This window comes from Porites lutea, chromosome 5 (assembly GCF_958299795.1).
Source record: "Porites lutea chromosome 5, jaPorLute2.1, whole genome shotgun sequence".
Taxonomy (NCBI): domain Eukaryota; kingdom Metazoa; phylum Cnidaria; class Anthozoa; order Scleractinia; family Poritidae; genus Porites; species Porites lutea.
In genome coordinates, this window is record NC_133205.1 from 45,698,699 (window position 1) to 45,711,416 (window position 12,718).

Here is a 12,718-nt window from a genome sequence, read left to right on the forward strand (position 1 = left end):
GGTTTCCACCTTAATATTATCCCACAAGTCAGCAAACCATTATTTATCAATCTATCACTAGTATAAGAATCCTTGAAACACTTTCTACATCAAGCTGATGCACATGTAAGGACAACACAATCAGTAGGAGAGAACTTACTGCCTGAAACATCAGATCAAGAGCCTTTAATAAGATTAGAACAAACATCATGTAGTGAACTTTGTACGTAAATTCCCTAAGAAAGTAAAAAACAGTCCAACAAATAAATGTTATATAGGTGAGAACACTATGTTTAAGGTATTAGTACACACCATTACTCTTATTAGTACTTCTGTCACAATCTGGATTATTGAGATAAAAAGCGTTGCACGCCAACAGGAAAAGAAAAATCACATGAAAATTGACATGTACTGCTATTTGAGTGATCATTAACTTTTGTCAGCAATGGGTAAATACAAAATGGGTAATTAACATAACTGACAAATCACAACATAATATGCTTCACATTTAATGTAATAATTTGTGTTAAGCACCAATAGACTTGTTTGTTTTAAGTCACCATGTAACAACTCACAATATGTGAAAATAGGTACCTATTTTTCCTGAGTATTTGGAGCCAGAAAATTGCAGTCCCAAAAAATAGAGCTGACAGCACACCAAACATATAAGGTAGTGGTTCCTAAAGGATAACAAAAATAGGTTTAGAGAAAGTATCTATTAAATCAATTTATGGCAGCTGACTCTTTTTTGGTTTTGGTATCTTAATACAAACGCCTTTTATTTGCCACAAATTTTCTGCAAGAACAACACCCTGCAACACTTTGGCCATACACTCAGGGTCAGTTGATGTTTAATGACATCACTTCTGTCATGCTTAAACTGAATTTTGCATATTTTTCACATCTGAAGAATTAGTATAGGTAATAGCCTGATTTGTAGTGATATTTGGCATACATACCAAGAGCGATTTTTCAAAATTGTTATACGTAATTTCACAAGCCGTTAGGCAAGTGAAATTTGAGACAATTTTGAAATATCATTCAAATCATGCTATTATTTGTGTACACTACTACCCACAAAAGGTTTGTAATTTCACATGTAGGTATTTCAAATTAAGCTGAAATACCACTGCTCTAAGCCAATCAAATTGCAGAAATTTCACATGTAGTAGTATAAACCCAGGAAGACCTGAACGTCTTTAAACACAAACACTTAACCTTGTGATGAAGCAAAAAAACTCTCATTTCAAGGAATTCAACAGGAAAAATCTGATTGCAATAAGAAATAAGCTCTTAATCCTCTGATATCTGACACTAAACCTTGTGATGAAGTAAAAAAACTCTCATTTCAAGGCATTCAACAGAAAAAATCTGATTGCAATAAGAAATAAGGTCCAGAGGCTACGTTGCAAAAAAGTCTTACCTCACCAGCCGACAAGAAGTTCTTTTCATTTTTTTCTTCAATGTATATCTGTAAATACAATGGACCACACTAACTTGTAAGTTCATTACATTGAGCAGATTAGTCTCACCTTCCAAATTACTGAAGAAGAAGGAGCACCAACTAAATTTCTGCCTTTTAAGCATTTTTTCTTTTAATTACACTTCGACTTTCACATGCACTGTGGCACTTGTAAATTTTGTGACACAAAGTGCATGTGTTAATTACTTTCTCTAATAATGATGAACATACCAGTCCTTTGCTTGCTCACCTTAACCTTCAAAAACTTTACGATCACATCAAGCTTCAAACCGTTTCAGGGGCACCCTGTGACTGTTTTCTGAAAATATCTGTTCAGAAAAGCAAATAATGCCTAGAATTTTCTTTTGCTTGAGGACGGCTAAAAATTTCTAGATGAGCGTTCCATTCATGTACAATTTTCAAAGCGGTATCTAATAAATTTCCTACAATTTTCTGAAGTTTATTTGTTAATATTTTTCCACCCAGGTTACACTATTTTTTTTTAGAAAAAGGAAACCCAAAATTTTCGGATCCTAAAATGTGATGGAGAGAGGAATCAAAAAAATTCTCACTTTCGTAAAACATTAAATTCCCCTCGGATGACCGAAGAGATGAAAATTTTGTAGCGCCACTTAGACCAAATTTCTAGAGATCTAAAAGTACTCTGGATAGCCTAAAAAGTGTTTTCATTGTATTTTGGAGGAAACCATCGCTGGGTGCCCCTGCTGTTTATTTTATGTACAAACCATTTTTATACTATAGATCATTTTATAGTAGACCCTTAAATTTTTTTGGTAAAAACTTCTTGTTAACACAACGTTAATGTTCCCAAAGATTCAAACAACAGACAACAACAATGAACAAATTTTGTTGAAACTCAACAATTTTATCGTATAGACCTTTAATTTTTTTGGTAAAATCTTCTTGTTAACACAACGTTAATGTTCCCAAAGATTCAAACAACAGACAACGACAATGAACAAATTTTGTTGAAACTCTACTATATAGAGGATATTACATGGTGGCGTGAAGATATAAATTTTATTTTCGAGTGGCAAAACAATATTTTACTCACTCGCTGCGCTCGTTCATAAAATATTGTTTTTGCTATGAGAAAATAAAATTCATATCTTCAAGCCGCCGTGTAATGTTCTTCTTATTACAATACATAGACAAAAAGGCATCGATAAAATAATAGATTTTTATTCGCCAAAATGTAATTATCATGGCTCAACTTTACAGTACAGCAATATAAGACATTGTTTAGAATAATCTTGAGAAATAACACTGAGCTGAATATACGGCTCTACAATGACAAAATATTAGCAAAGCTTTGAAAAATGTGTAATTAAAATTCAAAGGATGCAAGACGCCTACAAATTTTGGAGGGAAGTTAACGAAATTACATCATTGATAAATTCACATGTGAGATTATGGAAAATAAACCACTCACTTCCCGGATGTAGCTTTTATGAATTTTACGAGTGGTATATTTTCCAGAAATATAAATAATAACTATTTTCCCACCTAACAACTAATCAAGGTGGGTAGGGGAGAGAGACATATTTACATTACAAGGATCTAGTAGATGGAACAAAAAGCAGTAAAGACACTGTACAAAACAACAAATAGAATAAAATACCATAACGCAAGGTAAGTAAATAACAAGGCAAAACTAAGGTTGTGTATAATACATTTTTATAAGACAAGGTTCTTGAACATAATCGTATTCTGACAATTCTCATAAAAAAAGCAGAAATTTTATGAGTCCTAGAGAGCATTTCATAAAAAGATTGATGATACTACAATTTCCCCAACCACAGAGACCATAAGTTAAGGGGACAATATCAGTGAACAATATTTGTAAACTGAAAATACAACATGACGTGGCACAAAGTGTCAATAATTCCAATTGATGATCAAGAGGCCATAATGGAAAACCAAAAGGTCTATGGGACGAAAAGATGGACTCCCATTCTGCATGAAAAAAAAAAAAAACTCAAAAAAGGGTCAAACCAAAACTTTCCCCTTTTACACGCTGCTCTTGCCAATGCTTAATTGATGCCTTATCAAGTATTTTTTTCTGGGAAATAAAATTTATTTTCTCCAGTACAGAAATGTAGGTGGTCTGGATGGGAGTGATTAGTGATTTGCTTATCACATATACAAGGACATTTGGGATTCCAGACAGCTGAGATGTTTTAATAAAACATTATCTAACAGTACCATAAGAAGACTGACATCATCACCTGTATTGCCACTGGAACCCTTGGCTTGTTGGAGAGAGGACAGTTGTGAAAGTAAAGGTTGTACAATCCTTCCTCAGCTTTACTCTTTATTTGCACCACAAACTACATGAAAAAACAACAACAACAATTGACCAATTACAATAAATTAAAATTTAAATGTGACTTAGGAGAATAAAACAAAATAAATCACCCTGAGGCTCAGGGATGACTAACACATAGTTGACATCACCGTGAGTATCGCTATTCTTTTTACCCATCTTGGAAAAAAACGTGTTTTGAAGCTAGTCAAGCCGTTTTCTAGTCACTGTCAATGTTCCAATCTCCTTTAGGCCGAGCCAATAGCACCCACTTATGTGTGCAACTTTTCTTGCAACAGGTCTGAGGCCATTCCCATGGAAATTCCACCCAGAAGGCACCCACTGTAGTGAGCCTCACTGAATAAAGGCTACGTGCACCTTATTAGTGTTAAAGGACTGAGCCACCTGCAGTATATAAGGTTTGGGCAGATGAGGCTCTTTATCCTTGGACGGAATACCATCTAGAAGAAGGAAAACTCCAAACCCAAATCAGGCATGTGAGAAGGACACAGCCAGGCTCATATTGATAATGCCCATTGCCCATCACACGCCACATAATATTAAAAGAAAACCTTTTTCAGCCCATACTGGATTGGTCATCACCTAGATCAACAAGGACCACACCTTCCGCTTTGCACCAGGGCAGAGCTGGGGAGTATGCGACTTGTGTAACAACTAGCAAGATACGTGCCAGATATAACATCGTTATTGGCACCTAATGGTTATTGGAAACTGCTAAGCATCTAATACAAAGACCACATCACCAACAGGCAAACCATCATGCCCTATGATGACATCTTAATGAAGGTCATATAAAGAAACCCAAGTTCAAGTGATTTGGGCATGTCTTTCATTCAGCCATGCATTCCAAGAAAAGTACAAGGAAGGAGAAGAATAGGAAGATAAAAGAAGCACTGGAGAAAAAAACATGTCAGATTTAACAGGTTTGAGGTTTTGTGATGCCATAAGAGAGTCTAAAAACAAAGTCAAATGGAGGGAAAGGTGCACCAGCAGTCATCATGACTACAGGATACTAAGATGCAGACTGTGCAGCTGTGGGTGTAATAATAATAATAAACTCTATTCAACTGTCGTGTAACTTTAGCATGGTGTTGCTAATTGGGGACACCATAACAAAAAATAAAATATAAAATATACTCTTAGACGTGTGTGAATTAAAAAAAATAAAAAATAATATTAAAAAAAACTGCTATACACATACTATAAGTAATGGAAATATAGAGTTATGTGTATATGTACAATGTTAAAAATTGTAGGATTATAGTTTAAGAAAGACATAGAAAACAGCCAGTTGGACATTACTCAAGCAAAAAACTTTCCACGTCCAATTTCTTAATTTGTCTTTTAAAACTGTTCAAGTCACAATGTGTCCGTACATTTCCCGGTAATTTGCGTCATAAATATTAAGGCCCTAGATATCTGACAGAATGTTTTCCATAGGTTACTGTATTACATCTTGGTATTACAAAGTCTGAATTATGTAAATTATAATTAGTTTCCATTATTTGGAATAATCCAGAGATGTCCATTTTTGACGTTGAACATTAACACCATCAGGTCTTCAGTGTTCCAGCCAGAGTGCACCATTGCGTGAATCCCGTGAAAGATCGAGAGATGGCCCTCAACAAAAGCGTTCAAGGGCCATTATGGCCCTTTCCTTTTTTAATTCCCAGGGCTTAAAAGGTCTCTGTTACTTCAACTACAATAATGTTCCATTTAAACAGAATTTTTAATCTAAAGAACATCAACTCCGTACCTTTTTACACAACATGAAAATCAATCAATGAATCTTTTTGGATCGGCCAACATGTTTACCTGATTTACCATGAGTGGTCTGGAGAGCACTGAGCCTCGACTTGGGAGATTAAACCTGGTAAGCGCATCTTCAAGGTCTATCACAACTTTTTTTTCAGTAAGTAACGAATACGTGGATGGCGGCGAAGCAAAAAGAAGAAGCAAAAAGAAGAAGATCTTGACGGTGAATTGGAAAACGTTGATGGTGTAGCTGAGCTGAGAAAACGAACCGAAGCAAAAACAAGCTCATAGGGAAAAAAATTCTGCTCAGACGTTTGTTGAACGATTTCAGCTATTCATTTTAATATGATGCATGATTCAGCAATGAAAAAAAGTACTTTAATACTATTTCTGATTGTGCTAATGTTTGCTTTATTGCCAAAGATTTACTCTATAGTGTATGAAAAGGAATGCTCCATGTCAGCTTCAAATAAACTGCCATTTTAATTTATTTAACTTTCCACCTGTTTCTTCTCTTTTGCATATTAGAAAGATATTAGCCCTTTCTTGAAAAATCTGGCCCCGAAAAATGGGTTGTAGGGGCCACTTTGGCCCTAAAGCAGAATTTTCTGGCTGGAACACTGCCGTGTTACAGTCTTCTATTACGCAGTGTAGGTAATCCTGCTACATTGTATCTTTAACAGATTTTCGTATGTTGATACACTGTCCTTGAAAACTGCTCTCAGTCTCTTTTCCTGTATCCTCTCCAGTTTCCTCTGATAAGATGCACTAAGGAATAGCCAAACAAGTGAGCAATAGTTTAGCTTCGGGAGAATTACTGCTTTATTAAACAGATGTAACTTCGTCTTTTCGAGAACTAGGTTCTTCATCCTCGAGAGGGCACCAATTTTGCAATTTGCTTTCTGACAGACTTGTTGAATGTGGGCATCAATAAGGACTCCTACTAGTGTTAATGAACTTGTGCATTCAATTTCTTCATTGTCAATGACAATCTGCACCTCTTGTGTATTCTTTGCTTTTGACACTAGAAACATTGCCTGGAATTTGCCTTTGTTTGCCAGAAGGAAATTATTTTTATATTAGTTGGATACAATCTTAGCCTTGTTGTTTAACAGAGTAGCAACGTTTTCGATCAGCTGGTGAGACGCACATATTTGATGGTCATTTGGTACATAGAAATATCACAGTTCTTAATACTATAACTTAAGTCATTCTGAAACACGTTCCACAGCAATTGTCCAAAACATGACCCTTGGGGGCAGCCTTTTCTTATATCATGCCGAGAGCTGTTAACTGTAGCAAGCTTAACCCTTCCCTGCTGGTCTTGGACATACGATCTTAAGAGACATGATGACTCGTCACAGAAATTATAGGCTTGTAGTTTCTTGACCATGAGCAACGGAAGGAGAGAGTCAAATGCTTTGCTACTATCAGTAGAGATGATCCCCAGAATTTTCCTTTGTCAATGCCCAGTCTCCAATCGCATCTTCTACAAGTTTTATTAAGGCCGTCTGACAGCTGTGACCCTTTCTGTAGGCTGACATATTTTGGGAAAGATGTAAATCCACTTTGGTTACTACCTGCTTGCCTGGGAGCTGTTCAAAGACTTTGTTTACAGCATTTCACACTGTCATGGGCCTAGTTCTTCCTCTCCATTTTGTCATCTTTCTTGAAAACAGGTACCCAATCCCCTCTCTTCCATCTCTAGGGATAATACCTAGATGTTATTGATAGATTAAAGATTTTTTTCAGTTAGGGTGCAAGTTCCTTTGCGGCTAGCTTCAAAATTCTTGGCGGTATTAAGTCGGGACCAGTGGACTTTGAAGGATTAAGGCCACATCAGGCTTTAGCAGTTTCGCCAGTTGTTTTCAATGTTTGTGACTGCACTCGGATGGGTTGTAAAATCGTCCTCTGTTAAAGATAAGCTGGATTTACCACAATATCGATCATTAGCCAAGGTAGAAAAATAACCAGCAAATTCTTCCGCAACTACATTTTGGTCTTTAGCCACAGTTCCATTCACATGCAATAACATACAATCATAACCAGAGGATCCATTTCCCTTTGCCAGAAAAGGTTTGAAAGTTTTGAAGAATTCCTGTGTTTAGAGTTCAATTCCTCAGATTTTACTTTAAGAAATTTTTTAATAGCAATGCATCGTTGTTTCGTAGCCGCATTTCTGGTCTTCCTTTTCATTTCCCAGTTCTCCTCTATTCTGTTGTTTGCATATGCTTTTGCTGCCTTTCTCTTGTCCCTGATTGCTTTCTTCCAGTTCTTGGTCATGAAAGGGACATCTTGAGTTCCCACATGCTTTTTCTTTACTGGGATGTGTTCGTCAATAACCTAGTTGAGAAGACCGTGCCAGTAATCACACTTCTCTTCAAGAGATTCAAATATGTCCATAACATGCCATGCTGCAGTAACTGGGTCGTTCTTAAAGCCTTCTTCATCCAGTTTCGCATAATTCCCGCACGAGAGAATTTTAGAGGGGTAATTCTTGACCTTATTGTTCATAATACCATAAATCATGGCATGATCACTTAATCCACGATTGATTATACCACTTGATCTAAAATAGTCTGGATTGTTTGTCGGCAGAACATCAATCAGTGTTTGTGAGGTTGGTGTAACCCAAGTGGGTTTGTCCATAAGACATTTCAAATTATGTACCTCCTCTAGATCCAATGATAGTTTCCCTTCTCTCTTGTCCACATGTGTTCTAGCTGTCCAAATTTAGGTCACCTACAACTATCACATCTTATTTTAGCATGGTCGGCCACATGAGATGATTTAATTCATCTTCAAGCCTTAGAAAATAATCGCCAGCTGATGATTTTGGTCGCCTATAAACTCCCAGGATTATTGATTCCCTACCGGCAACATTTATTTTTATCACAAGAGCCTCAATGGTCTTGTACTCTCTTAGAAGCTTTATCTTCTTTGAAGTCAATGAAAGTGTAATATACACCAGGATGCCACAGCCACCCTTTTTACATTTTTTACGAACTAGTTGACACCCTTCAAAGTTGAATAAGTCATTGGAATTCGAGCTGTGAATCCTTGTTTAAGAGATGAATATTACTTGAGCTATCAGGAAAGAGTTTAAGTCTCTCAGTCCTTCCGCTTTATTTTGGATGCTATTGATGTTTACAGGGTAAGTGCACAATCAGCATATTTCTGGAGTCTTGTTTTCTCTGAGCAAACAAATCAATAGTGGAACAATACAGGTTTGCATAATTTTCCATGCTTGTTGACTCATCTTGATCATTTGCATTTTCAACTTTACTTTCATTTTCCTCTTCAAAGAAAGAGTCAGAGAAATTAAAAACTCCTTGGATTGACTCTTTTCAATTTGAGCAGTTCCAGTCCCTGATATCACCAGATTGAAATTATTCATTTATAATTCACGACACACAGGCCGCTGCATTTGGTGTGAAACCTTGACTTGCAAGTAGTGCATGTTGTGCTTTGATGATTTTGAGCGATGGTTCTTGAACATGTCAAACATTTTATTATCTATTTTATCAAACATTTTTCCACATTGAGGGTGAATATCATCGCTAAGAATGATTTGTAGTAGTTTTGGATTGAAGGTAGCCAAACTATTGGAGTAGTATGATATTCTTCACCGAAGGAAGGCTTTCCTGGTCAAAACCGCTGTAGAACTTGAAATACATGTGGCTGTTACTGTGATATCAGCTGTTAAATTGCTTGGAGCAAAGTAAGATGATTTAAAAACTCCTCTGTGAGTGATTGTATCATCCCAGAGTGTTTTGCTTCCATTTAGATTAGTAGAAGTTAGGAAATAAAAGTGCACTAGGGCAATAGCAACAGAGCTAAAACTTTTGCGGCCATTCCGTCCCATCACATCACCAGACACCTGGTGTCTGGTTATTAAGAGCTAAAACATACTAAAGAGCCATTTACAGGTCCTGCACTATGCAGCCTTCTATTCCAGATGCAAAATATCAGCTTCAGAAGTTCAGACATGCACAGAAAGCTAAATTTTTAGAGAGTAGTTTGGGTTTAAAAGTGATACAGCAGTCTGGACTTTTCCCTTTATCTTTCCCTACTGCAATCTTTGTCTGCTTCAATTGCTTGCCCTTTTTCTTTTCTTTGGCTGGGCATTTACCAGGCTTCATTTCAGAGGGAAAGAATTTTTGGTAAAGCATGAAGGATTGTAGGAGTAGATGGAAGGAAGTGAAGCTGTCTAGTGGAAAAAGATTTTCATTACTGTTTTCAGGTGAACTTTACATGGTTGTTTCCCTCCTTGACTGAATCATGCTCATGCTGGACGGGTATGGTTTGAAAGATCTCTTCCTCCTGCACAATTAAGTACATGAAAAAAATGTCCTTGACTGTTAAAACTGATGATGTCACAAGTGATACAAGAGATGTGGATAATAACAAGAATGACAGAAATATAAACAGTTCTACTGAAATTCTATTTAACTGTCTTAACTTTAAGGGAATAGGACATTTAACCCCTATTTGTTGGTTATTAAAATAATGACTGGGGTGAATATAGTTCAATAACATACTTAATATTAAAAGAAAATAATAACAAATATAGTGAAATTTGAATATACACTGTAGCACCAAAATCCAAAATTAAAATGGCACTTTGCTAAATAGATTTAAAAATAAATGTAAGAAAAAAAACAAAGTAATATAGTATCACAATAAATAAGGCGAAAATAGCTTTTATAAAAAATTAATAAAGTTGTGTAAAAACATAAACTTAAAAGAGTCTAGTTATTTGCTTGTCTGGTATCTCTGGTAGAGTAAAGAGAGTTCTGAAGCATGGGGCAGCAACAGAAAAGGCTCATCATCTACAAGTCTTTAATTCATACAATATATCTTAGGATAGTCAATGACATTGTTGACTTAGATCATAAAAATTTTACTAGGTTGTAAATTTTGAGAAGGTCTAGTAAATAGGGAGGTTCTACTTACATTACCAGAATATGTCTTCTCTGATTTATACAAGGGCAAACGTTGAAATGGACCTTTAACTAGAGTTGCCCTTGTTGTTTCTGCTTCTCTCCTTTTTCGCGTAATGTTTTCACCTTCACCGGGAGGAAACTGTTTACTATGGTCAGCTGAATTTCTTGAAGGAGAAGTAACTGTACTGTTGGATTGTGGTGAAGGGCTTGTCAAAGTGCTCACTGACATTGATGCAGCAGAAGGTATCTTCTGGCTTTTGTTGGTTACAGCTGATAACGTAGAGCTTGCAGGAGTTCTAATAGTTGTTTGTGACTTGTTCTTAATATGGGTACCAGATGAGACTGGTGAAGATGTCGCAGTTGCCACTGTTGTATACAATCTACCCATGTCCTCGATAGTCAAGTGTAAGAAATCACTGCCATACTTGTCAATTTCAATACTAAAAGTACAAAAAGGGTTAAATACAAATATTAAAGCACATGACTTGTAATAAATCTCTACTCCCCTAGAAATGATAATAAATATCTTATATAAAATATAATTTACTCACCTCCAGAAAAGAAAAGAGAGGCCATTTGATACAAAAAAAATAATAATAAGTCTAAAATAAATTAAAAGCATTGGACTTTAGAATCAGAGAAACTGTTTGGTTCAATACATACAATACATACATACACCTTTATAGGACTCTATTAACACAGTCATGGTTATTGGCTTGCATTGAGGTGGGCAAAGACCTTACGCTTGAATGCCTTACTTCCTTTCAATAAAAAATAAACCTAAATTTATTTTACATGCTAAGCCAATAAACTTACTGTGACTGATCTGTCAGAACAAACTTGATAATCGCCAAAGATATTTGGTTGCCATTAGAACGTACTTGAGACTGGTCCTTAAGAATACATCTCTCACTGTGCTGTTCCTAAGATAATTAAAAATCAGACCTCACAAATATTATATGCATAATGAATGTCTAGCAGGAGTTACAATATTTGTACAATATACTAATAATAATTAGTATAACATGTACAACTGATGGTGACTGTTCTCATACACTAATTATTATTATTATTCATTCAAAATATTTCCGTGACTCTGATTGGCTAAAAGCACACGCATAATTCACCATAACCAGTTACTGATGACCAAATTTGGAAGAATTTTGTGTTTAACAAGGAAATGACGTCAAAAATGCAGCGTTCTTACAGGTTAAGGCACTGTTAACGGAGAAGATCTGTGGACGAGGTTGAGTTGTTTTGGTTGTGAAAACAAAAAATGGCGGACATTTCACTCTTTTGAAGAGTAAGTATTAGGCAAAATTATAGCAAAAACATGGGGAGAACAGCAAGAACACAACTCGAAGGGCAACATCTGCTATTTGGAGAACATTTGTGGAACTGAAAAACCCTAAACGTGCACTATTGGAGGTGAACTTAACATCGATCGAGGTAAGCATGTTTTACCTTTGTTTTGAAACTAGGAATTATTTTGAATGAATAATAAAACAATCATTGAATTCGGCTTTTGTATCATATGAAGAATTATGGAGATCTCAGAGAATGTTATCTGCCTCGGCCTACAGCCTCGAAGGATAACACCCTCCTCAAGCTCCATACTTCTTCATAAGATATTCACCCTCATTCATTAAATTATTGTTAAGTATATAAGAACAGTCACCATCATTTGTACATGTTACAGGTCAAATTATATTCAGGCTAAAATTATTTAACCTAGGTTGACTCTCTATTGAATTAGGGCATGGAGACAAAGGAATTTGTGAATCAACCTAGGTTAAATGAAAATTAACCTGAAATCAAAGTTGACCTGTAACATACACGTATGTTTACTGGAGGGCGATTAAATAAATGGATTCAACCTAAATAGGGGTGTAGTTAGGAAGTTTCCAGAGATACTTAATGGAGTATGGATGCAGTCCCTGGTCTGAATTTCAAAAGAAGTAGTTTTGCCTATTGAAGATGCAGGAGGCCATGTTGCTGCTGATATTTTACTATTGTATTAATTGTTACTTCCCTCATCACTGTCACAGTTTCAACCCATCTTTGGTTAACGGCCGGCTCGTGCCAGGCCTTTATTGACAGCCCTGGACAAACACTAGCTGCCAATCTGAAGACTGCAGTAACCCACAACCTTAAAGGTCAAATGAACCAAAAAATTGACATATTTTCTTTTGTCACTTTTCCTTCACCAAACACTAAAAAGAACCATCC

At 36.0% G+C, this 12,718-nt stretch overlaps 1 protein-coding gene across 1 annotated transcript in view; it reads right to left on the bottom strand.

The window, feature by feature from the left end:
• Positions 1-12,718, bottom strand: part of LOC140938778 (protein GPR107-like) — a 37,956-nt gene that overhangs the window by 15,839 nt on the left and 9,399 nt on the right. Inside the window, exons 4-9 of the mRNA XM_073388306.1 lie at positions 11,306-11,412; positions 10,500-10,929; positions 3,691-3,792; positions 1,403-1,450; positions 574-659; positions 140-215 (exon numbers count right to left, since the gene is read on the bottom strand). Of these exons, the coding sequence (XP_073244407.1) occupies positions 140-215; positions 574-659; positions 1,403-1,450; positions 3,691-3,792; positions 10,500-10,929; positions 11,306-11,412 (849 nt within the window). The remainder of the gene's footprint in view (positions 1-139; positions 216-573; positions 660-1,402; positions 1,451-3,690; positions 3,793-10,499; positions 10,930-11,305; positions 11,413-12,718) is intronic.